At 40.2% G+C, this 27,623-nt stretch overlaps 1 protein-coding gene across 1 annotated transcript in view; it reads right to left on the bottom strand.

Moving 5' to 3' along the window:
* CFTR (cystic fibrosis transmembrane conductance regulator) overlaps nucleotides 1-10,028 on the bottom strand; it is an 88,141-nt gene extending 78,113 nt beyond the window's left edge. Inside the window, exon 1 of the mRNA XM_014963246.1 lies at nucleotides 9,976-10,028. Within this exon, the coding sequence (XP_014818732.1) occupies nucleotides 9,976-10,028 (53 nt within the window). The remainder of the gene's footprint in view (nucleotides 1-9,975) is intronic.
* Between the last annotated feature and the right edge of the window lie 17,595 nt (nucleotides 10,029-27,623).

The raw sequence follows: 27,623 nt of genomic DNA, 5'->3' as shown, positions 1-27,623 counted from the left end.
TTTGGCTTTCCAGAGAGTATTAACACAGACTGTTAACTTGTCAATAGGATTTGACTCTCCCTTAAGGCTGCTTTGCATGTCACTGGAGACAGAAGGAGCCTCTGTGTTGCTAAGCCAACTGCCCAGATCTTCCTCCCCAGGCGCAGGGACTCTGTGGCTCCACCAGGCCCTTCAGGTCAAGAAACATGGGGTGTTGGGACAGGGACGAATCAGTGGGGCTATCCAAGACCTGCAAAGCAGAGCAGATCTCCTGCAAGGGTCCCTGGTCAGGCTGGTACCATTTCAGTGGGTGTCCTGCGTACCACACAGCAGTATCTACTGTCACAAAAGCAAAAGTGGCTTCTCTTCCTCCTCTTACAAAGTATTGATAACTGTGCACAATATAGTTAGGCATGTGCCTGCAGCTCCTAAGGAACAGGACCTAAATCCTGATGGAGACAGAGCAAGAAAAGTGCCTCTGGCTTTATCTTATCCCTTATTTTAACAGTTAAAGGGAGGAGGGGCAGAGAAAATAATCAAGCCGTGATTACGATACTTTGGAGCCTAAGTTTTGCAAGGTGTTTGTAGACCCACAAATTCCTACTGACTGCAGGAAAAGACCGAGGCACCACATAGGTCTCAGACATTCCCAAAGGGTCAAACCAGACCAGACTCTGTCAGAGACTCTGCACTTCCATCCTCTTCCAAAAGATATCCATCACTCTGGAGGCAGAAAAAAATGTAAATTGCTGCTTATTTTATACTGGAGGTGGCAGCTCTACTGCACTCAAAACTGATTCTCCAGAAGAAGATCTGCACCACAAGCCCTTTTCTCTGAGCATCCTGCAACGCAGCTGTACAGGGTGACCCCAGCTCTGCAGGATCCTTGCTAACAGATGGGACAAGTCAGCGCACCCACAGAGAACAACTGCCAGGCACCACAGCCTAACTCCTGCCCCTTGGTCACCCTCAACACAGTAGGGCTGCAGTTATTTTTCTTCAATTGCTGAAAAATCATATTATATATTCTGAAAAAACTATAATAAACCTTTAGCATTTTCTCCTTTAAAAACTAACAAATGCAACACTGAGCTTAATATTTACACATAATTACTGCAGGCCTTCAATAACAGAAGGTAAATGGAAACCCTACTAATTTCTGGGTTTTTTGTTGTCTTCCCCCAAATCCCAAAAACTAAGATTTAAATTTCTTCACTAGTAAACAATTTTTCCCCCATGAGGTGTTATTTGACATGGAAAATATTTAGCTGCATCAACTCTGCCACTAGCTGTGAGCAGCACCATTTTAAGAATAATCAATGTTCTGCTGAAACCCCAGGATTTCAATAGTAAACCTTAATTAGGATTACTCCATAGCAATTCTTGGGGAAGGCTGGCTTTTTTATGCACAGTTTTTTCAAAGTGACACTTATTCAGATGATTATCTACTCTCAAAATGCTTTCTGAGATACAGATTTTTAGCAGGAATTCAATACTTTTTCCTTACAGTTAGTAAGATAGTCCAAGTATTTCAGTTTGCGTTAAGTACTGAGAGCTATTTTTGAGAGAAAACGAAACACATTAAGGGTACAAAGATATTTAAATTGTGAGAGATGCAAGGACAGAATGCATTCAAAGTATTAAAATCTGTCAGTTGTTTAGATACCAAAGTCAAGTGTAATATACGCCTCCAATATTTCTTTAACAAAGCTATCAAAATAACAGAGTGGTGATGATGTGCTATGTTTCTTCATCTTCACTCTTTTTCTCAGTTATATATCCCACAGCAAGAATAAGAGAAAGAGATTTCTTTCTCCTAGTCCTTTGAAAGACCAAACCTTGCAGAAAGTTTGCATCAGCAAAACTATTGCAGAGCTGTGCTTTTCACGATTGAACTGAATTTTAAAATCTCTCAGATGTGTCACTAATGTGGCAGCAACAAATTTCACCCAGTTTAGCACGCCACTGTCTTGGCCATGCATTTTTAGATACATTTCACAAGGAACTGGAATACAGTTGCATAGCAGGTGCAATGGCCCTTTCCAAATCTGTAATTTGTTCCAACCACAGTGACTGATACATGATGAGGTATAAAAACCTTCACAAACTGGTGAACGCATTTGTGGAAGTTCAAACAGGGGAAGGGGAGGGTGGGAAGATACTTTTTTTTGTAATTTAAATACCAAGTATTAAAATATAAATCACCGCTACAGTAATATGGGATTGATCCTGAATTAGAGGCTGCTTGTTTTACTGTTTGCTCTTTGCCATCTTCTCTGTATCCTGGTATTTAATGCTGCTACTCCTCAGCCTGATCCTTGCAAGCTAATGAGAAAATGTCTCGTATCATCTGATTTCCAAAACGATCTCAGTCTTTGAGCAAAGCAACACTCGTATTCTTTTCATTCTATTTTCTTTGTATTTGTTACCTCCCAAGAAATAAAAGCATCCCAGATTTTATAGATTAACTTCAACCAAGTTGAAACAAGTTAAAGACTAGATTGAATAATAAAGGTTTATACTTTATTTTAAAAGTTGAAAAAAAAGAAAGTTTATAAAAGATATACAGTGACATTAACATGGGAATATACCAGAAACCAAGTACCTTTCCCAGCTTTCACTTAGGATTTTCTCCAAAAGCACAACCTTGCCCATGGAGCCAAGGCACTAGTAGTGCAGCAGGCCAACCCAAGCACTGCCTTTCAGGATCGATCCCCTCTCCCACCTACCCTGTCTTGAAGGAAGGATGCTTACCTGTATCTGAAAGGCAGGAGACTATTGGTTTCAAGGGAAAAACAATGCCGTTTCAAAATACGTCATAAAAGCCTATTTGTTCTCTCCTAATTTTAGGAGCTTCATGACAGTGAGCCTTGGTTTAGCTACTTGCTGACTGTGAAAATGCTCGTGCAGATCCTGTTGCTCATACACAGCCTGTGAGCTCTTGTTCATCTCACCCAGGCATTCCCGCTCTCTCATGGAAGGCAGCTGAATGGCATCCACAAGTTTACATTGCAAAATTTTGCAACGTGTATCACTAAAGTCTGCCTATATGCTACACTTTAATTTGACCTCTGACTGACTTTAGAGGACATAATGTGACATGTTATTACCCAGATGCCAGGTTGACACCATCCTGCTGCCCCCACAATCATTATACCTACATACATAGGCTGCAAAGCAGGGGGGTGAAGAAATAATTAAAAAAACCAAACCAAATCAAACAAACAAACAAAAAACAAACAAAAAACCCAAAACCAACCCAAAAAAAAAAAAAAAAACAAAAAAAAACCCAAAACCAACCCAAAAAAAAAAAAAAAAACAAAAAAAAACCCAAAACCAACCCAAAAAAAAAAAAAAAAACAAAAAAAAACCCAAAACCAACCCAAAAAAAAAAAAAAAAACAAAAAAAAACCCAAAACCAACCCAAAAAAAAAAAAAAAAACAAAAAAAAACCCAAAACCAACCCAAAAAAAAAAAAAAAAACAAAAAAAAACCCAAAACCAACCCAAAAAAAAAAAAAAAAACAAAAAAAAACCCAAAACCAACCCAAAAAAAAAAAAAAAAACAAAAAAAAACCCAAAACCAACCCAAAAAAAAAAAAAAAAACAAAAAAAAACCCAAAACCAACCCAAAAAAAAAAAAAAAAACAAAAAAAAACCCAAAACCAACCCAAAAAAAAAAAAAAAAACAAAAAAAAACCCAAAACCAACCCAAAAAAAAAAAAAAAAACAAAAAAAAACCCAAAACCAACCAAAAAAAAAAAAAAAACCAGAAAAAAACCCAAACCATGAGGTAATGGCAACCTGTAGGATTCTCCTGCAATACATCACACTATTCTCATAAGTTTGAAAATTATGATATTCAAAAAAACTAGATATTCAGAGAATGAGACTCTCTTGTATGAAAGAGGTGAACAATTGTTAGCTGTAGAAATATTCTGAAGTAACTTTGTCACACCAGAAATACCCTTGTGTGGTTAAAGCCCTGGAGAGGAGATCTGAGGCAGCCCGCACTGACTCCGCCGCGTGCTCCCAGGACAAATCACAATCCTTGTACACCTCACTTTCTTCTCTACAGATATAATAAGGAAACTTCTTTTTAGCCCAACCTTTCTGTTATCTACTTAGACTTTAAGATCTTCAAAATAGACTTCCTTATAAAATATTTTCCAGTCCTTATCACAGTAAATTTCAAATTTCTATTAGGGCCTTTAGAAGCCTCTATAATACAGATAATAAAATGACTTTCCATGTCATTGCCTGCAGTATTAAAAAATAACTCAAGGATTGGGATGGATTATTTTCTATCCCACCAAAATCAAATAAGCGTGGACAAGAATAAAAAGGTACAGACAGGTCTGCAGATCTTTCAAATGCTTGATCATTTCATTTTGAATATCAAGATGGTAAGTCTTCCTCCTGCAAGAGGAAAAGAAGCTCTACATGTATTTCAGAAACTCAGATGGAACATGATACAGGCAACTGTGCTGTAGAGGTATAAAGCAGCCAGAGAAGGGCACTGTGCTACACAGGGTTTGCACTTGTGTGTGTTAGACCAAAGATGCGGTACCAGGCGGAGCCAAGGACACAGTTTAGCTTTATTAGAGAAGGTATTCCTGGGGCTGAAATTATTTCAGAGTAGGAGACGCAGCATTCTTTCTCCAGTGCACTTCAAGTTTCATATTTTACCTTGGAAATGTTAGTAGAAGTCAAATTTTAAAAAGGAGTCCAACACTTGCACACGCACCTTTGAACCATGTGGGGGCTGGCTTTCAGAAGTAAGGAAAGCTTGCCGCTCCAAACAGGTGTGAAGGGCTGGCAGACCAGTGGGTCTCCAAGGTCCACTTGTGGCAACAGATAATGACCAGGCAGCCTCATGGGGCCAGAATCTGTGCTGCAGCTGCATCCGTGCTTGGTTGTCACTAACAGCCAGCATTTATGATTACCTGGGTTCAGCGAAAGGCAAGTCCTCAGCACTAGACCCATAAAGGGCCTTAAAAACATACTATAAGAAATTTGCCTTGTATAAGTATCTAAACCAGCCATCCCAGCAACTGAGCCATCACACTGTGCAATTCAATCTGCCTGCTCAGAGCTACCAACGTACACAGAGACTGCCTGCTCAGAGAGGAAAGATGAGCAAGATGCTACAGCTAGGTATTGATAGGGGATGCTCCAAATGTATGTTCGATATGACAGTTTCCTCCAGAGTGAAATTTACAGCCATGAATTAGGTCTTTAAGCTTCCTATACAAAACCTGGGATTTTCAGGAACTCAAGACAGTTTCAGGGGAAGTTCTGAGGACAAACGTACACATTAAAACCCAAACTTCTACAGGAAAATAGGCACATAAATCCTTCTCTATTCATGAATCAAAATCCTTAGATACATAGTTCAAGGACAGAGCAGGGACTGCCTAGGGCTTTAGTTCCGTTCTCTGAAGGGATTAGAACTTATTCTCATGAGAATGCTTATTCAAACCAGAAACTATCTTGATGAAGGCACTATCAAACTTGCAATTAAGACTGAATTAAGCTAGAAAGAGTGAAAGAATAACCATGACTGTAGTTCATGTGCTAGGTACTTTCAAACCTTAAGTCTGGATTCTGTTATCCACCCTAAAAGCTTCATGAAAAGTGCCTTCAGAACAGAAATCAGGAGCAAACAAGTTTCTTACCCATTAGACTACAGTCACCCTGGCTCTTATACTTTAAAAATATTAGCTGAGCAGAGATCTAAAACACACTAAGGCACCTTCACTACCATACACTGGTAACACTGGTCCTACTTCCTTGAAGAGGTAAGGTGTAGAATTGAATTCCTTTTCCTACCACTCCGAGCACACACACAGCTGAAGAAGGAATCCAACATTTAGCCCCTACATACTAAATTGTTCTTGGAACCACTGGGCAGCTGTATAAAGAGGCAGCAGGTTACTTTTTTTTCTGGTTTGGAAAGGAAGAAGCAACTAGAGAAGGTCTAATGGACTGATCCCACTAGAGGACATAGCACAAAAGCTGGCTTAGTTTGTATTTCTCATCTGGATTTAATAATTAATCAGGCACTGAACTATTCAGTCCTGCCAAGACAGTTGTCACATTTTGTACTTACCAAAGCAAAAGTATACACTTAGAGAGTTGGGCAGGAGCACAAGGGTTGCTTTTTGTGAACTTGTATTTAAATATCTAAATTTGCATGTAAAAAACAAAAAAAAAAAAAATCAGAATTGTCCCAAAGTTGCAGCTGTTTCTGAAACTTCAACGGTAACTCAGTGTTCCCGTACTCAGCTAAAAATTAATTAATTTATTAACTTGCCTTAATAAAACCATAACAATACTTCCCGGTGCCTGTTGAATTACAGTAAAAACTAGGTGGTTGCAAAGTACTCTGGTGTTGTTTGCTACAAAAGGTACAGCCTCGACCCTGCAAAACTCCAAGAACATAAATATCTGTTACAAAGACAAAGGTAAAGCTTCAAAATGAATATGAAGGTAAGCATATGACCACATGACTGCTTCTGCATAAAACTCTGTTTTCTTTAAACAAGAGTAAAATTTGCCAGTGCCCAGATAAATGTCTTGCATCTGGTTGGGAACAAAAGGGATCAACTCTGAAAATGTAATAAGGAAAATAAAACAAAACACAAAAAAAAACCCCCTGAAACACCAAACAATTAGTACCTAGTGTTTTATAAGTGTCATCCTAATGGAAGATCTGAAACCACTTGTCTTCATACTTCATTTCTCAACCACTAAAACTCAGTTTCTAAACAAAAATTGTTCAAATTTTAGAATGAAAGTTGATTTCTAATGTCTAAATACTTCCTATTGTGACCACCCCAAGCAATTATCTTTTTTTGCCCCATCAGTGTCTCTAGTCTTGGAAATCCAACAAAAAGGTAACATGTTCCCTAAGATACTACTCCTTGTATACACATAACAGTCTTTCACTTTTGGGCAGAAAGAATAAAGAAAAAATGTACAAACAATACTGAAATTTGTCTAAACTATTCACTTATAAGCAAGGAGCTCCAGTCTGACTTTACACATTTAAACCATCCCTCCAGCCTAAACAGGACAGATTAAGAAGCAACAAAACCTTGCCGATAGGTTTACAGACATCAGTATCAAGACGCTGATAAGAGCTTGTACGATATCAAATAATAATATTACACTTACCGTCAAGATTTCCTTAATAATAACTAATACATCAGCATCACTTCTGCTACTGTAACCTTCAACTTATTGCATTATATTCAGATAAGTACTTCACACATAATTGCATAGGAGCCTCCTGTAAAAGTTACTTCACTGAAGCATTCTGCAGTGTTGCAGTTGAAAGCAACTATTTCATCATCATTGGAAAGAGCAATCTTTTTCCATACACACCTTTTTGGTTTAGATTTTTTCAAAAAGAAAGAATTGATGACTTATTTCAGATATAATGCCCTTGAGTTCTGTCTCACATGTTTTCGTGATGTTTCCTGATGTTTCATGACCAACAATCGGACTGGGAAAATGTGGACATGTCCTGGAGTGCTTTACTGAATATTATCAGTATCAGAAACCAATGATGTGTGTAGATTCAGTTAAACCACTAAAAGAATATTCTGACATCTTAAAAAACCTTGTTCCAATCTCTCTCATTAATCACTATGTTGTGGATGTTTCAAGTTGAGTGGATAGGTCTCGTTACCGGTATGTAGCAAATGTTTCTGACTTTGTAAAGCTCATCAGAAATATTATGCCTCAAAGTGCTGTGAATTTCTTATACCTTGACGAATCTTTGCTCTGATTAAAACTTACCTTTTAATGATCTAGCATTGATCCTGATCTCCTTTTGATAAGACAGAAGCTGAAGAAGTCCTTGAAGACTGAATGGGTGCATTTTAAAACAAGCTAACATGTTTCAGAGTTATAAATAATGAATGTTTTTTAAATCCTTATTTATTTTATTTTAAAAGAAGGACACCCTTGCTGCCAATTTGGATATAATGCATTTTCTTAACTTGTGGCTTTCACTTTGGTGACCTTCTCAATTATTTAATACAGTATTTGTGAAGAAACACACATTCACAGCTTATGTGGTAAAATGCAACTAAGCAGAGACTTTGTCATTCACAGAAACATCATTCCTAAGGTATTAGAATCCCATTAGACACCTTATAGATGTACACATACAATTTTGGCTTTTCTTACCCAGTGAACTGAATGTTTACATTAAAAGTCTGGTTTTTCCATGAAACAATGCTAGTATAAAGTTTTGTAAAGAAATTTGTCTGCTCTCATCAATATTGATCATAAACATCTCTTTAACTTTATGTACTTGTTTATTACCTCTTCACTTAGAGTCAGATAGCTGGTACAATATAATGTATCATGCATGATAGGCATGATTCAAAAATCATTTAATTGATTTAAAGACTTTTATCTTAAAAGACCAGGTCAGACCCAAGGACGGTTAATTATGCACTTAATGAACATGAACTGCATCTGGTTCCAGCCATGGGAACTTTAACTAAGGTGGGAATCAGAAGTATATTTGCTTTATCTCATTGGGTTTTTTTTCTTGACACCTTCAGCATCACAGGTTCTAGGAGAGCACTACTCTGATAAAAGCTTTACAAATCAATAAAATGAAACAGAACAAGTGGCTCCTTGACCAATTAAGTCAATATGCAGCATTATTTCCTACAGATTGGTAGGAAATACTCTTGTCTTGTACTTGACAAGAGCACTGACTGAAGCTTCTTGGAGAATTTGTAAAGGTTTACACTCCTGTCATCCACACTCCCTGGCTCTAACAGCACTTGAGAGCAGGTATGGCTTCTTTCCCCCTGTAGGACACCTCTAGGATCCTCACCTTTACCTGGCTATTTGTAAAACTTTAGGAACTGGTTATGTTTGGGATCCTTCCCTGCTATTGCACCTGACTAAAACGAGCCAAAGTGGGGGAGGCAGGCAAACAGAGTGATTCATACAGATCTACTTCCCTTAAGAAACTTTAAAAAAAAAGGTCCAGGCCAACCTGCTGGAAAGGAAAGCTATCCCAAAAGGATTAAAAAGTGAGTTAAAAGCCTTCAGTCGCTGAGGCAGAGACCTCGTGCCAATGCTATAGTTTTACATCACGTTCCATCTCAGTCACTATGTTCCCGTCTTATACAAGATTTCCTCCCTCCCTTCCCTGCTGTGTGAAAGACACTCAAGTAACAAAAGGGGGAACCAGCACCCTGGCAAAACAAGGCGTGTGTGGGCCAAAGCCAGAAAGATTATTTGCTCTTTCCAGTTGGCAGTGTCATTTCTAGCAATGTCACATAAAGCATGTTCAGGCTTCTATATTGTCTTATAAAGTATGTTGTGCCCAGGCGTTAGTATTGGCTTCTTCTTCTCTTTTTATTTGAAGTTGTGAGAAAGAAAAGGCGCCAGGTACTTTGTTGCAAGAGAACACTTTCAAGGTTTACAAGAACTGTTTCCAGTAAGATCTTACATTACACTCACACACTGAGCAAATGCAAAACACCTGAAAAGCCCAACAGAAGGAATCCTTGCTCTGAGAGCATTTCCCCTCTGCTCACCCCCCCCACACACACACACCCCGACGTGTTCTCACAGTTTCCATCGAAATAACAGATTAACTAGTTGAGCAATTTACCAAAGGTTGCTCAAATTATGTCATAAATTCATCTGTCCAGGTCTAGCAAGGGTTTATGACACCTGACAGACAAAGCCGATTCCTGGTGTTAAAACCCCAGCAACGACAAAAGGAAAAAAAAAAAAAAAAAAAAAGAAAGAGAGAGCTATCTCAAGATCTCATCCTTCGGCAGCTAGCGAGACTCCCACCGCTCTCCCCACAGACCTTTCCAGGGCTAATTGGCTCCCGGCACTCGGCCCCCCTCTCCGCCGAGCCGGGGGGGACAGGGTCTCCCGCCGAGCCCCCTGGCACCGCCGCTTCCCGCCCCCGCTGCCCCGCCGTGTCCCGCCGCGCCGGGGCTCCCACCTGAAGAAAAGTTTGGAGAAGATGTTGGCCTTCTCCAGGGGCGACCTCTGCATGGTGGCCGGAGCTGCGGTGCGGTGCGGTGCGGTGCGGTGCCGCTAATCGCTGCCGCCTCGCTGGCCCGCTCCGCTCCCGCGGCTCTCCCACCTTATCCGCTCGGGCGGCTCTGATGTCCCCGCCGGCCTCCTGCCCCTGCCTCTCTCCCCGCCTCTGCTTTGCCCAGGTTCAAAAGCGGGAGGGCTGGGGCCCCGGCCCCGCACATGGCCTGCGCCGCCACCGCCCCCTCCCCCGCCTCTCCGCCGCTCCGCGCACCGGGCGCGCCCCGCGGCTCCCCCCGCGGCCGCCCGCCCTCTCCTCCCCGACGGCTTTCGGCCAGCCCCTTACCTCCTCCCGCTCGCCCCACGCCGGGTCCGCAGCCTCCCCCACCAGCACTAAGCCCCTCGCCCCACCAGGGGCCGGCTCTCCTCCGGGGCAGCGGGGACAGCGCGGCGACGAGAGCCCCCCTCGGAGACACACGCACACACACACATGCACACACACACACGCACGCACACACACGCACCCCCTCGAGAGCGCAGCCCGCCACCGCAGAGCCTGGCCCAGCACGCCGCCCCCGGCTCGCAACCCCCTTCTCCCCCCAGAGACCCGGGGAGCCCGAGTCGGGTGTAGGGGGTTTGGCTGGGGGGGGCACACGCAGAACCCCAGCCAGAAGCCCCCGAACCACCCCCGGGTGCCCCCAGAGCCGTGCGCGGTCCCGCGGGAGAGCGAAGGGGGCAGAAGGTGGAGGGTGAGCCCAGGGGAGAACAAACGTGAACGGCAAGCGCGGTCCTACCCCGTTTACAACACACTTGCTTCAGTTTTTCAAGTTTTCCGGCAGGCACACAGCTACCTGCACCGGGAGGAATGGGAACTGAAGGTATATCCTGAAGAAGTTTAGCCCAAACACCCCGATTTAACACTAAAGCTGTTTCTGAAGCGTTGCACAAACGCCGTACAAACAAATCACTGCTTTCAGAGTGCACAGTAGAAATCACGGTTAAAAGAAAACAAAGACGACAAGAAGCAGGAATAAGAGCTTGTGACTTAATTCTGTATAAGACGATTTTATTTATTAATTTAATGTGATATTTACAGAGTCCGGTTTCCTTTCACTTCTGTAACTTAAAAAAATGGATGGAAAAGGTCACGCTTTCCTAAGCGGGCAGCTGCTCCCCTCCAAACCGGCTCCGCAAAGAGGCAAATGCGCTTCTCTGTGGGCTTATACACCGCGCTGCAATTTAACCAGCTGTTACTCTTTGCAAACTTTGCAGACTTTCTTTTTTTTTTTTTTTATTTCACCGCTTCTCACTACACCCCACTGCGTTTTCATAAAGAATTTCTCTTTGCCTTGGCAATTCTCCCTCGCAGACTGCGGATAGCTAAGAAGTGCCCTCTTACCCTGTCACCGCACCGGGCTCCTTTGTGTCTCAGACCTCCCTCGGATCCTTCCCGATCCTGCTTTATTAATGACAAAACCAGTCAGAAACACGGGGGCAGGCCGGACTCCAGGAAACTGTCCGCACTTTGTCATGTCCTCAGACAATGCGGAGAGGCAGGGCTAAACCCGCGCGGGCTCCGGGACGGCAGCGCCGAGCCCTTCGGCATCCCGCCACCTAGCGGAGCCGCACCCGCGGCCCGCCCCGCACACCACCGCGCACCACCGCACACCACTGCGCCCCGCACTGCAGCCCGCACCGCTGCTGCCACGGCTCCTCCAGCCGGCCCCGCTGCGGTCAGCCGTCAGGCTGATGGAGTAGGAACTCGGATGAGGATTCAGATCTCTCCTCTGCCAGAGCCAGGGCAATGTGATCCTATGATCCCACATGCTCCATCCACCTCTGAAGGAAGTTCTTTGGGTAGGCCCTGGCACGCAGATCACCTATGTCTCCAAAATTCTTCCCACTTCATTAGAAAATTGTGGTGAGTGGAGTTAAATCCAGTCAGTGGTTGGTCACAGGGAGGTTGTGGAGTCCCCTTCCTTGGAGATTTTCAAGCCCCGCCTGGATGCAGTCCTGAGTAACATGCTCTGACAAGCTCTAGGCAATCCTGCTTCAGCAGGGGAGTTGGACTAGATGATCTCTATGGTCCCTTCCAACTCTAAAAAATTCAGTGAAATTCCCCAGAGCTCAGTATTGGGGCCAGTTCTGTTTAACATCTTTCTCAACGACCTGAACGAGGGGATCGAGTGCACCCTCAGAACGTTTGCAGACTATACAAGGTTGAGCAGGAATGTTGATCAGTTTGAGGGTAGGAAGGCTCTACAGAGGGATTGGGACAGGCTGGACCCATGGGACCAGGCCAATGGGATGAGGTTCAACAGGGCCAAGCACCGGGTCCTGCACTTGGGTCACAACCCCAAGCAGTACTACAGCATTGGGGGAGAGTGGCTGGAGAGCTGCCCAGCAGAAAAAGACCTGGGGGTGTTAGTCAACAGGTGGCTGAATATAAGCCAGCAGTGTGCCCAGGTGGCCAAGAAGGCCAACAGCATCCTGGCCTGTGTCAGGAATGGCACGGTCAGCAGGACTAGGGAAGTTATTGCCCCCGTACTCGGCACTGGTGAGGCCTCACCTCAAATACTATGTTCAGTCTTGGGCCCCTCACTACAAGAAAGACATTGAGGTGCTGGAGCGGGTCCAGAGAAGGGCAATGAAGCTGGTGAGGGGTCAGGAGAACAAGTCATACAAGGAGAGGCTGAGGGACCTGAGGTTGTTTAGCCTGGGGAAAAGGAGGCTGAGGGGAGACCTTATCACTCTCTACAACTACCTGAAAGGAGGTTGTAGCAAGGTGGGGGTAGGTCTCTTCTCCCAAGTAACAAGTGATAGGATGAGAAGAAATGGCCTCAAGTTGTCCCAGGGGAGGCTTAGATTGGATATTAGGAAAAATTTCTTCACCAAAAGGGTTGTCAAGCATTGGAACAGGCTGCCCAGGGAAGTGGTGGAGCAATCATCCCTGGAGGTACATAAAGGATGTGTAGATGTGGTGGTTAGGGACATGGTTTAGTAGTAGACTTGGCAGTACTAGTTTAATGGTCTTTTCCAACCTAAATGATTCCATAACTCTATGAAAATGGTGAAATGCTAATTTAAAGACAGACTGGAAGCAGAGTCTTCTGAGCAATACACACCCCCTTCTTCGAGCGCTTGCCCTTCCTAGCCTTCAGATCTCTGGTGCAGCTGATTAAGGCAGAAACTGAGCACAGGATTAAACTTTTTTTTTGTAATTTACATTAGAAAGTGAGGTATGTTAGTCATTTAAAACCTTTCATGGATCAGGTCCAAACTGCTTAAAATGTCAATGGTGAACAGAGTGTTTTTCATAACTGTATCTCCCTGTTGCTATTACCACCAGAGCTGAATTATGAGCATTTGTAGCAAATTTGGGACTAACAAAGACATCCCATCAGTCATTGTCGATTATGTAATTCTTTACATGAAAATTCCACCACCTTTTCTTTGTCAAGCTCTCTAGATCCCTGATTTTGGACAATTCTTCTCTAAACTTAGAATTTTCTTCGCCTACTTCCTTAACTACCGGCTATGGCTATGTTCAGCACCACCAGAACCCGAGGAGCGATTACTTTCCTGCTCTGCGATCCGATAGTTTCGCAAGTAACTCAGCTGCTTTCACACACGCACACACGCTCCGCAGTTGCAAACTCTTTAACTAGTTGCACTTCACAGAATTATTTCTTGCCATTTTTCTCTTGTGTTTCCACAAAGTTTCCACTGATACATTTATTTTTTTTTCACTGAACATTTTGTAGTTTCAGAGCAACCGTCGTTCCCAACCTTCTCAGGGATCTTGAACATACTCAGCTGACATGAATGTGAAACTCGTCATTAGCATCACTGTGAGTAGGAATAAACCGTAATATTTCTATTCTCTCTAGGGAACTCCAATTTTAGTATTATCCATGAATTTCATTTACATTATCTTCTTTTACTTCTACAGAGATGCAACCTGATTATGACAACAGCTACTTTATCCTTAAATTGTATCCACATCTGCCATCTGACTGGCTTTGCTCTGTACCTCTGAAGAAACTGCAGTAAGGCCAAGTTACAGAGCCAGGTGGCATGTGAACAGCAGGACAAGTAAAAGCTGGTGTCTCATGCCGTCGCTGCAGTAACTGTCTACACCACCTGTGCGGGGGTACCTCAACCAGAGGAACACCAACATGCCATGGTCAGTCTGAAGTCACACACCTGGCAAACAGACTGGCTGGTTAGATGCTCTCATGTTCATGGTAACTTAAAGCGATTTGTACCCTGGGGGTTGTAACCCTGGTCTCTCTCCTGCCCTTGGGTACATGTTCCCCTTCTCCTCCAGGACCACCAGACTGTGGGTAAAGCTGCTTAAGGCTTCTGGTCCAGCTGAACCCCACCAGAGTAGTGCACTTTCTGGGAGATCTGAACTTAGGAGGAGGAAAACTGACTTAGTGTTGGTGCCAAGGTAAGGGCATGAACCCTATGGCAAGGCAGAGAAAGGCAGGGGAGGGGGAAGACTGGCTTTAGCTGCCATGGAGTCACCAATGGAGTTTTGCATCCCCTTTCTTAGGTACAGCAATACATTAGGGCTCTGGAGCTTTTTTGGGTTTTATCCAAGAAGGGTAAAAGAAATTAATTGTTTGAATCTTTGGCTAACGTAAATGGACAAAGGGGTAGCAATTATTAGTAGAAAGCGAAAGTATGATCATATTAAATATTTTCTTCTTGGAAAATGAAGCCTAAGGAGCTGCCAAAAGTAACACTAAGTCACTGATTTTTTCATTGTTGCTTAAAATGAGAAAGTGTTTTGTTCAGTCTTGTAATTCCAAACTTCTGAAATCTTAACTCTTTAAAATAGCCCTGACAAAAAAAAAGGGTCCTTTACTGCAGGGATAGGGAGAGAGAAAACAGGTATCAAGGTGAAGTTTATTTATTCGGTGGTTGAAACAACCAGACCTATCAAATTTCTAACCATACCCTCACATTTCCCAAATCTTTTAATTAACTGGAAACTATTTTGGTTGCAATGTTTCATTCAACCCAAAAGCAGTCCAGTCAATTCTCCAGATTTTTTTTTTTTTTAAAATAAAAGCAGAGAGCTTGATCCACAAATCTGACAATGGTCTTCCCTCAAGGCTCCCTGTGCCCAGTGGAACTCCAGTACACCTGGGTTCACTTCCTCGTTCCAAGTGATTTAAAAAATGGTGGGAAGCCTTGCATTCAAATGCTTTTAGATGTATGCCCTTAAGATACTGGTCAGGTATAGCTCCTCAGTATCTCTTGTGAGATGGCTTAACTTCATCTAACTTTCAATTATATTGGGGAGCAGGGAAAGCAGCCTGACCACCTTTCCATAGGGTAGGGCTTTACTTTACCCTACAGTTTTCCTTTACAAAAAAATGATAACGCTGCCTCAGAGCTGCTCACACACCAAGATAGAGACAACTTAAAAAAAAAAGGGTTCAAAATAGCAAAGCAGTATCAATGAAAGAACTTGGTCAACTACAATTAGATGTATAACTTAATATTCAACAAAAGCATTCTACTTGATGACATAAATACCTATTTTTAATGTTGAAGTCCCCACATTACTCTCTACTTTGTGGATAAATTAGCAACATCTTGCTTTTCATATTGCTTGTCAATTTTGGCTTATACTACTATGAATTCTCAAGAGCTTCTCTATTCTCAGGAAATACAATGAAAACTGAATCATAACCAAGATAAAAGCTACAGCAGCATTCATTAAAAAAAAAAAAAAAGTAAATTACTAACAGATATTTACCCGTCAAATTTTGAGACCACATTTGTAATACTTTTAGAATACAAATGGACAGAATGTTTTATTTTTAGATGCAGAAGATGCCAGCTTGACAGTTGCTGGATCCATTTACACAAGCAAAAACTATATCCCAATGCATTGTCTTAATACTGCTAAAATCGCTTTAATCAATGCTTTCAGTATTTGCAGATTAACATTCTTAATCTGTGCACACTGGATACTTTTGGCAAGCAGAGTCATTTATGCTTTCCCACGCTGCATCATCAGCATCTGGCTGTCATTTCAATGCATAGTCTCAATAAATCCTGGAAACAGTTTAATATTCCAGGGGAATTAAGCAGATCTTCTAACAGGTATGTATTTCTGTGATACAAGGTACGGAGCTGGGAAGTGAAGTACTGTGAAAGTACCAGTTTTTGCCTCTCATGCTGGAGAGGCAAAACGGGCTGAAGACCACATTTTGATAAGCTCTTAAATGGATATCATGAAAGGGAAAAGAGTGATGAATACATCACAGGCCTGATGTAAGAACAGAAGAATAGCTGTGTGTTAGTGTTTAGTGCAACTCATACTGAATTTGCAGAAGTTGACTCTACAGACACTCCAGGCTCAAAGCATTTCAAATTGCATAGAATTTTCAACAAAAATTATAACATCACGTTAGTAGGAACCGTCAGATAAAAGTCAGACATGTTCATATGCTGCCATTTGGTCTATGAAGTTAATAACAACTGCAAGAATATCTTTTTAAACTGGGAGGTATTTTTAAGCCTTTTGAAATTGTTGATGCACAATAAGGGAAGCAAAAGTGTATAATCTCATTCAGAAGCACAGGATTATGTGGCAACGCACTTCTATTTTTACTGATGGAGGAACCCCGGTCCATCAAAACCAGTAAAAACTTTTAGATCTGATGAAGTGTCACCTTCATCTGCCTTGCTATACGAGCTACCAAAATACTCACTGAGGCCTTGTTGACTAAGCTTACATCAAATAAAATCCTGAAGGAACTAGAATGTGAGAAGAGGAAGTTTAGACTGTGGCCTTGGTTACATAAGAAATTCATACTACTAATTTTTAAGTATGAATTCTTAAAGATTTGTTAAAATGGTGAAACTAATACTACTGCTGGTAGTAACCCTCATAATACCAAGATTTGTGGAGGGTTTTGTCAGTTTTGACACAGCTTAATCAGAAGTTAGAATTATCCTGGTAGATAGGACACCTGCATTAAAAAAAAGAAGCAAAAAAAAGAAAAGAAAAAAAGGAGACACTGTTGACAAACATTGAAGCTAATGAAAAAAAAAATCTTTGAATCAAGACAATGCAGCACTATAACAGAAGAGTTATTAGATGCAGGGGCACACTCGGGCACTTTACACTTGATAAAATACATTTGGTTCTTTGGAAGCTGCAGTAGAAAACGAGCTGCACAAGGCTTTCTGAAGACTTAGGTTTGTTTGCTTTTAGTCTAGAATAAACGTGAGAGGAGCTAAGAGCCTGAGAATCCAAGTCTGACAAGGTTGCAAGGTTTATGTTTCCAAAGATAGCTTTAACTTCTTCCTGTTCGTACTGTCATGTAATAATCCTAGAACAATGACATTATTGAGGTTGAAAGGGCAAAAATCCAAGACTGATACCTTCTATGACTCAATAAAAGGTACATGCCGGCAATCTTAAACAGTTGAGCAACAAAGATTATTGAATCACTTAGTGCATAACAAAAAGTGCTTAATTATTTACAACTCTTTAAAAGGGAAAGAGTTTGAGTTCCTGACAGAGCACTGAGATTGGCATCTTCTTTACTGGAATCCTACCACAAAGACCATGCAGTATAAACTCTGCCATGTGAATCCATGCAGTGCAATGAATCCTTAACCCACTGCTTTTTCAAAGTATGCTTAGTTTGGTGTATGCTATTCTTGCCTAAAATAATTCCATATGGGTCCAAATATTTTTTGAGTTTACTGGAAAAAGTTTGAAGCAAACACCACCATTACTGAAGTTACAGAAGAACTGTAAGTCTTGGTGTTTTTTTCTTGTTTTGAAATAGCCTAGAATTGCCCCTGCAATTGCCTCTTCAGTAAGGAAGTTGCCTTAACCTTCAGAATAAAAATAAAAAAGGAGGCATAACCGGCCCCCTAAAGATATCCAAGGACTTTGAGCTCACTGTGAAGGGAAAGGGGGCAGACAGCGCTCCACATGAAGATAAAAGGCTGGGTGGCATACAATCCCCCATTCTCCATGCAGTTTTCTCAGCATTCTCAGCCCACGTCCACCCCATTTCCAGAGGACATGCTGAGATTCAGGTTAGTAGGTTAAAGCCCCATGTTTAGTCAGGCTTCAGAAAACCTATCATGTTTTCAAGTACAAAAGAACAAGGATTGGGTTTGCTGACTGACATTTGCACAAAAGATTTTCTCCCAGCCAAAATGAGAAGTGATGTCTTTTTTTTTTTTTTTAATGGCAGCTGACAGCAGAATATTAGAATATTATGAGTTACTGAGTTTAATTAAAAACCTTTCACATTGGACACAATGGAAAATTTATGAGGTGAAAAGTGTTTCTCATCATGGGATCTTTCAGCTACTTGTGCTAAGCCAAACAGGTGCAGCTGTATTTTAAATAGTTAAGATTTTTGATGGCAAAAGCAAGACCTTTGAATTTAAGTAAACTTATGTACAGCTTACTATCACATTAGTGAATAGTATGAGAAACCCATCATTACATAGCTATGAAAGGTAACTGCTTTTTTTTTTTTTTTTTCCTTTACAAAATACTACATGACTTGCCTGCAAGAAAAAACCTTACATTACAGGAAGGTAAGAATCACATTGGATAGTCACAGCACAGTGGTATCAGTGGCAAAACAGCTATCAGCCTTCAAGAAGTTGTCCATAGAACTGCTTGAAATAAGCATTCCTCCAATTAAGAAGGAATTGCTGAGATTTAAGAATTCTGATGGTACTTTTTAATAAAAATTGCTAAACTACCAGATGATAAAGCCTGATGATCAAGCCTAGCCTGCTGCCGTTGCAAGTAAACCTGCAAAAAAATTCAATGCTACATACCTACAGATGCTGCAGGCCAAAAAATACTTCCCAGAGTTCTAGGAAAATTAAGGCTTATTGTAAAATACTGGCTATCACAGTTACATTGCAAAAATAAGGGAGCAGGAGACATTAAGGACATATAAAGCAACTTGGGCCCCTGACTTTTCACTTAGTTATTTAATAAGAACCCAAACTTTACATACGGACGATATTATGGCTGATACAAGAAGGAGTAAAAAGCTGGTCAACCAAAGATTAAGGAGTTTTGCAAAGACTGAAAAAACTAGTGATGAAATTCGTGCTCCACTAAGTTCTGACCATGAACTTGAACCACAATTTCCTACACTGTAAGAGTCCTACCTGGGTGATCACTCTGAGATAAGTCTTTTGAGTTTGCTGTGCTAAAGCTGTCCCACTTGAAGACAGCCAAGTACACAGTCATGAGCTACTTATTGGAATCCAGGTTCCAATCTTTCACTTCAACTCTATCTTTCAAATGAAGAATGATGAGATTTTTTTCTGAAAGGAAAGGTACTCTTGATAGAAGAAGAAAAAAAAAAAACAAACCCACAAACTTGGCGTGTGTTTCAGTTTCTTCCCACAGCAGAATGGGAGATTGGATAATCTCACTGCTTTTTGGTATGAGACTGGAAAGAGCAGATAACAAAAGGACTTTGGTAGAAAATAAGAAAAAGAAAAAAAAAAAGATTAATTTAACTGCATTGAGCATTGAAATGACAGATTCGAACAGTTCCAAAGAGTTTATGGGAGAAAGCATTTTCAGATTAGGCCCTAGAATCTACAAACGCTCTTTTAAAAGTTCATTTTTATGTTCCTACCTAGGGGTTTCTATAATTAGCTAGCTACAATAAGAATTATTATATGGTTTAATGTCAGCTTTAAGTGGATAAATGTTACCCAAATATCCTCATAATTACCTCCCAAAACAGCCAATATTCGCAATATTTTTAGAGTTTGAAAAAGCCAGGTATACTCACAAATAATTATAACTCACACATTGGTCTTATTACTTAAGAAATGGAAAATATTTGCAGATATAACAGTTTTCTTTCTAACTGCATTTATCACAGAAATTAAAAATAGGAATTTAATACTCTACCCTTGGATAGACGTCTCCCTTGCTGGCATACAAAAACTTAATTTACACTTCCCTGTGCCAGTATGAAAGGAACAATATGATCTATTCATGCACTCTAATGGGTTATAAATTAGTATAACCATTCAGGGGAAGAACCAGCTGTGGGTCTAATTGTAGCCAGCACAATGAAACAGGATTGGACAACACAAGGTGTAAATCTAAGTTATGAGATAGAAACCAATAATTAAAATATTTCATTATATTATAGAGAAAAGTAGCAATTTCCCATCAAATACTTGTTTAAGTCTCATTCACCTTTTCTCAGAAATAATGCAACGACAGGGTAGAATTTAGAGAACAATTAAAAATTATGTATTTGAGATACTATATGGGAAAGACAAAGAATATCAAGCTCTTTTGTTTACACTTTTGCACAAGATATATAAGTAAGAGGAAATGATTTTGTTATTTAACACATAATTAAGCTGTGAAAGTCAATGACCCACAACTTTTTTAAGCTTACAAGAGCTCAAGACACAAACAGGTATTTACATAGAAAGGGAAATATTTAATGCCTTTACACTGGTTGTTTATGAAAATCTGAAACGTCTTCGTTTTAAGACAATCTCTATTTATGAATTTAGGAGGCAACATCTAGGACATACAGTCTATCACAAAACAGTCTGTTACTTCTGTTTTTGCTGTGGCTTCCTGTACAGGAGCCTGGCTAGGGCTGGCAGCCACAGTAGGTAAGTTTCTCATATGCATTTGGCTGCATGAAACTAAAGACATTTTTATTGACACAAATTAAGACAATCTTATTCTGACAGAAATACAGTACTGCTTTAGACTCTCTTTTTAGAGCTAGAAAATAAGAAACAACATCTGAGTACGAGCAAGAAAACTAAAGAATAGGAACATTTCTGCATCCATTGGCCATATAATAATTTCATTTTTTAAGTCAGAAAAAAAAAGATATTTTCAGTTTATTTACTGTATTACTTTATAAGTTATTACTTACTGTGATACTACCTAAAGTCAGCTAAATCAGGATTCTGCTGAACACAAAGAAAATTATGCTCTCTTTCCTCAAACTACTTCCAGTTTGAAGATACAACAAATAAGTGAGACAAGCTTTCAGATGGTGAGAAAACCTGTAACAAGAAGAGGCAGCAGGATGCATATGAGATGCGCCTCTTAGCTCATCCTTTTCCCAACCTCAGCCAGCTTTCTGCTTCTCCGAGTAAAGCAGACCAAACCTGCTTTTGAAAGAGCAGGTCCACCCAGTTAGAGCATACCTGGGACGATAGGAGGATGTATGAGATGCATAAGAGAGAATTCAGAAACAGTAGACATTTGTGATTTTCAGAAAGAAGAAGTTAAATGGAGGTGTGTTGTGATTTCTTCTCTCCTTCCTTAAGAGACAAGATAATTAAGAATAAAAAGACCAAAGCTAGAAAAAAACAGTTGAAGATTGTGTTCCCTGAACTCTGTATACATGCTGATGGGAGAGCAGAAACACTGAAGGCTAGTAGAAAGGGAGTAACAGAAATAATTAACTTTTATTCTTCAAAGATTAAGCCAGGAAATGAAACGAAAAGAGAATTTTTAAATGGATACCATGCTGAAAGACACAGTTAAAACTCTACTAGTATGGCTGACACACTTCATTTCGTGTAGGTATTGATGGAAAAAATACAATAAACAGTAAAAAAGCCAACCAAACAAAAAACAAACCCTGAAACCAATATATCTGTCTTGAGAAATGTCATAGGAATACTGAATTCTGAACGGAGGAGGAGGAGGCTTTCCTAAGCCATGAGATATTTCTTTACCATCCAAGCACCTTCTTGTCTAACTGCAAATGTCTGTATTATACTACAAATGCCTGGGGGAAAACTCACTCTTAAAACAGAGGCTAGAACACCAAGTGCCTACACCCAGTATAACATGTTCTCTATATCCAATGAGCTTGAGTTGGTAGCTTGTCATAAGCACTCTGCTTCAGCAGACAGGAACAGCAAACAGATTCCATTGCAGAAAGAAGGCAGCCTTTTAAAAGCAAACACAGAAAGTGTAACTTACCACTATCCAGACATAGCTGACCCTCAGCAACAACCTTGTTAATGCCAGAACCAAAAGTTGATCTAAAAAACAGTGAAAAAGGAATATCCTCCATATAACAGAACTCATGAGAAGGGAATGCTGAAATTTTCTCTGTAACTGCATCAGTTGTAAATGCATAGAGATCAATTGATTCCACTCGTGGAATTCCCAGGAATATATGAGAAATTAAACTCAAACAGGTGTGGATCAGTGCTGCTCCAACGGGGGAGCAACTAGTGAGTGAGACTTCCCTGTCTGATCCATGATTTTCAGGTACTGAGTTTCTGTTAAAAAATATGCTTTGCATTCTTCTAGGAGGTTGACATTTTTTCTGAATCATTCAGCCTAAGTGGAGCCAGGATCCACACCCGTCAGAGGCTTGCAAAACCCAGAAAGCTTCAGATATCATTTATCTAAAAAGAGCCTTTACATCCTACTTCCTGCAATTTCATGTATTTTTTTAAGTACTGAAAGAATGAAGGCAGAGAAAGGTAAACAATAGTATATTTAACCAAACCAAATGGGTAGTTTCTTAAGTTTCCACTGCATCTCAGTACGATAAAGCACATGATACAAAACCCAACCTAATCAATAGAAAATCTTTTTTGCCTTTTAATCATCTCTAGATCAATTAGATTCATTAGTCCCACATAAAAGACCTTTGATTAAATTTATTTTCAAACAGCAGTTTCAATGCTGTTAACTGAACACTATATTACCAAATGGAAAACACTGCCTTTCTTTATACTTAATCCTCTGGTCTCATTATACTTTTGCCATTGCTGTTTTGATCACTAACTGTATCACTAGAAGTGGCTTAATAATTACTCATTGCTTCTAGAAGCATAGTAAAAAATTCTCCCTTATTCCTCAGGTTTTCTGGAAAAAAAAAAATAATCTTTTTTATGCCATCACTTGTTGAAAACTTTTAATACTGTTTCAAGAGATACTTGCAGTTTTAATAGAGTCTCCCAGAAGTATTGCAACAAGTGCGGCAGTGAGTTTTACAGTTCAATAGAGCAATTAGACATTTAGGTTTCTTGATCCTAGCACAAAACCCAATCTGTAATGAAAAGCAGTCTCTTCCCAGAGGTCCTCTCCAACAGCAGGGTAGTAAGAAATACACCACTGTTTTGCAAAAATACTCTGCAAACTGAGATCTATACTAATAAGTCTTGTGCTCAAATGTAACACAGTTCCTCACTAGACCTGCTGGGAATTTATTAGACATTAAATCCTTTAGGTGTTTAACATTATGCACTCATGCCTGAAAATATTCATTCTGTTGCTTTGTAATGTGTCCAGAGGAGAGCCACCAAGCTGGTGAGGGGTCTAGAGAACAAGTCATACCAGGAGAGGCTGAGGGAACTGGCCATGTTTAGTTTGGAGAAGAAGAGGCTGAGGGGGGACCTCATTGCCCTCTACAACTACCTGAAAGGAGGTTGTAGAGAGGTGGGTGTTGGCCTCTTCTCCCAAGGGAATAATGACAGGACCAGAGGAAATGGTCTGAAGTTGTGGCAGGGGAGGTTTAGATTAGATATGAGGAAGAATTATTTTACTGAGAGGGTGGTCAGGCACTGGAACAGCCTGCCCAGGGAGGTGGTGGAGTCACCATCCCTGGAGGTCTTTAAGAAACATGTAGACATGGCTCTTCAGGGCATGCTGTAGTACCTGAGATTGTTGGTTTGTGGGTGGGTGTGATTAGGTGGGGTGTTGTGTGTGTTGTTGGGTTTTTTTCATTTTTGTTTGTTTGTTTGTTTTGTGGTTGGACTCAATGATCTCAGAGGTCCCTTCCAACCATGAATATTCTGTGATTCTGTAAAAGGTTTAAAAATGTCAAACAGACTTTTCTAAGCTTTTTAAATTTTAAAGCAGTACAGGTGAGTTTTGTTATAACACTGTAACAGAAATGGGTCCAATATGAACAAGACCCATTAAATTAAATTAAAGATCACAGTATTGGTAAATGTTGTAGAACATAAAAAAATTATTAAAACATTAAAAAAATGTTACCAGAAGTGGCTGCTATGATACACTGCAGGAGAAATCTACGTGACTTGCTAACAGATTCTTATCTACTATTTGTTACAAAACATAGTGCATTTAATTTTGTATCTCAGAATTATACAACTGCTTTAATTTTAAGATCTCAAGATGCTTTGCAAAAGTTAACAGATTAGGTAAAGTACACACAAGCAGCATGTTGAACACCACCGAAAAAATGTCATCTCTTGAATATATAGTATTAAATACTTTTCCTGATGTACAAGCATACACAGCTTCCATGAAAATCAATAGAAAACTAAACATCTTCATACATCAAACTCAAGACTCTAAATATTATTTATATGTGGGTATAGAAATCCTACTGTAAAAGATCAACAGCCAGTCATCAGCGTTTACATACACCACAGTAACCACGTTATGCAGCAATAGCTGGTACTCAATGCTTTTGAGTCATCCCAGACTAGAACACTGATGTTTCTGGCATTCAATACCAATGGGGAAGCTACAACTTCAGTATGACTATGTGTATTTTCTATAAAAAGTTAATGAGGAATGATGGAAACATCATTGAAAATGTCATTTTTCATTACACTTAACCACCATGAAACTGGATTTCTGTAAATATTTACAGATCTACAAGCATTTGAAATAGAAAATAATTGTCTGCTGTGTAAGTCTCAGTTTCTGTTTTCTTCTGCTCCAGATTGCAATTCTATTCCTATCATCACAATTCAGTGAACATTTTTAAAATGTATTTTCAATATTGTAGTTTTCTTTTAGTCCTAGCTCTTTTTAAAGACTCAGTGTGTAAAGGCCTTCTCCATTCAGTATAAACACAGCCTAGTAAAACATAAAAATTCCATTCTTAATGTACTGATCTGACCTTATGTTAGCCAAAGGAATGCCTAGAGATGCCTTTTGTGTTTTAATGTTAACTTCTAGGGAAAGAAATCTATAAACAAGACTCTTTGCTTGTTTCCAAAAGCCCTACCAAAACTGTTTTGTGGCATCGCAAGAAATGAAGAGATTGGAAAACAAAAAAAAAAAAGGGAGTAAAAATAAACAAGGAAAAGAGACATGTTGGAAGTTGTTTACATGAATTTATCTTTCTTAAAATTTAGTTACTGATGTAAGAGCGGGGTCAAGGAAAAAGAGATGACTTGTTATAAAATGGAGACAATTTCAAAAGCTCTTCCAAACAGCCAGTATTACCAAGCTGCACTGGAGTCGGCCCTGTCCACTGGTCTCTTCTTCTGCCGTTAACTCAGGGAACCTCCTTTGCCCTCTGCTTGGTAGACACCAAACGTTACCTCTACTCTCAGTACAAACACCAATTTCCTTTCCTTCCCTACCTTGTCTTCTTCTTCCTTTGGATAAGTCTACATGAAAACTTAATGGGTACTGTATAATAACAGAGCTTCCTTGCTGTGATGCTTTTAGCTCCTGGTAAAATTAAGCAAGATCAACTGGAGAGGCAACAGACTCTCTCACACAAAGGAGGGAAAGAAATAGCATGCCTTGTTCTTCAGAGTCAGGATGGAAAGGACAATTAAAAGTAGGAATAAACAGGGAAGCAGAGTAGGTAAAAACAAGGTGAAAGAGCAGGGTATTTGTATCTCTGCTGAAGCCTTTACACATCATTTTACTATTTGGATCTACAGTGTTTAATTTTGAAAAACTCCAAACCTAAGAAGAACTAGAATATAAACACTTCGAAAATCTATTATGTGAACACTACAAAGTCAAAAGCAAAAAAACCAATCACACTGAACTCCTTTATTTTGTATTTTTTCCCTACAGCATTATGATACAGCCTTTAATTATATTGTCATCCATATGTAAACTTGTTCATCCCACTCCAGATAACAGAAATCAGATACATAGGGAGAAAGTCAAACAAACAAAAACCCAGGCCAAACAAACAAAAAAAGAGCCTTGCTAGGGCCATTCATTCCTCAAGGACTTTCCTGAACTCAGAGTCACAAATCTGATAATCTAATACCCAGATGAAATATCAACTTCCTAGAAAAATAAGAATTAAAGGCCACTGTCTTGTGTCCATTCTTCTAGATGATAACAATACTAAGAATCCCATAAGTGTCACTGCTGCAAATTAATTCTATTAAGTCAAGAGTTAGGCAAACTACAATAAACTGCCTAAACTTCGCTACTGCTGGACTGGAACTCCACCAGCTTGCCAGTATTCTTTAATACTGTTGCATCCAATGATTCTGAAAAAGGTCAGAATATTGAACTTCATCATCAAGCATACACTTTGTGTGTTTGATAGAAGGTTTGCATTTACACAGGCTCATCAACTAAAACTTCTGATGCCAGAACTCCGGATGTGAACAAACAACTGCCATAAGCAGCATAAATACAAATGGCTAGGAATTGCCAACCCATGGGAAAAAGGAAGGATTTTAATGTTGAGATATTAATGAGGCATTCAGTAAGTAGCTCTAATTGGAAAGAGAGGAACGGGATTTTTGTTCAACCCTGCAAAATCAAATTCATTGAATTATGTGAAAAATGTAAAACTTTTCTGAAGGAACAAGTAGTTGATTAAAAAATACTACAGCACCTACAAGCTGGGTTGTTTTTTTTTTCCATTCTATAGGAGAGGACAATAAAGTATTTAGCCTGGGAATACAATTCACAAAATTTAGGACAATAGTGGTGGACAATATTTAGCCTGGGAATATTTAGGACAGTATTTAGCCTCGGAATATTTAGGACAATAGTTTAGGACAAGGGTGAAAAAAGACTAGTACAGAGTGCTGTTCTAATGGAGCAAAGGGTTGGTTTTCTGTTAAAAACAATGACTGTGAAGTTATGACAGAGGAACATCCCATTGACAGGACCAACTGCTACAGCAACATCATCAGAGAAATAGGTCCCCATCACAGAAAATTACTGTTCCCCTCTCTTCTCCAAGTTACAACACATCACTTGTCCACTTGTGATAGATAGATCCAAACTATAGTCCCACAATCCTCATACTATTCCCATGATGTTAATCAATCAATTTCAACGTCTCTTTTGACACAATGCCAAGTGGTAACCAAAATAAGGCTACTTTATGCTTTTAAGTAGAGATACTAACAATGAAACAGCTTGGTGGCGAAACAACGCTCTTGACTACTAGGCTCTCTACCTGAAAGTGGCTCAAGTCACAGAGGGACATATGCCTATTACAAAAACCCATCTACTTAAAATGACCACTCTGAGCTCTCTGCCAAAAGGGACTGTGGAGATTTTGCAGAAAGTTAGCCAGAAGGTCAATCAGAGGTTGTTTATGATTGGCAGATCACGGAATCACGGAATTGTCAGAGTTGGAAGGGACCTCTAGAGATCATCTAGTCCAACTCCCCTGATAAAGCAGTAATGCCTAGAGCACATTACTCAGGACTGCATCCAGGTGGGTCTTGAAGTTCTCCCGAGCAGGGGTCTCCCCGACCTCCCTGGGCAGCCTGTTCCAGTGCTCCGTCACCCTCACCATAACGAATTTTTTTCTCATATTTGAATGGAACTTTGTATGTTCCAGCTTGAGCCCGTTACCCCTTGTCCTATCGCTG

The sequence above is a fragment of the Calidris pugnax genome, unplaced genomic scaffold, assembly GCF_001431845.1.
Source record: "Calidris pugnax isolate Ruff unplaced genomic scaffold, ASM143184v1 scaffold44, whole genome shotgun sequence".
NCBI lineage: Eukaryota > Metazoa > Chordata > Aves > Charadriiformes > Scolopacidae > Calidris > Calidris pugnax.
The sequence above is the reverse complement of the archived record's forward strand: the minus strand, read 5'-3'. Positions and strand labels throughout refer to the sequence as shown.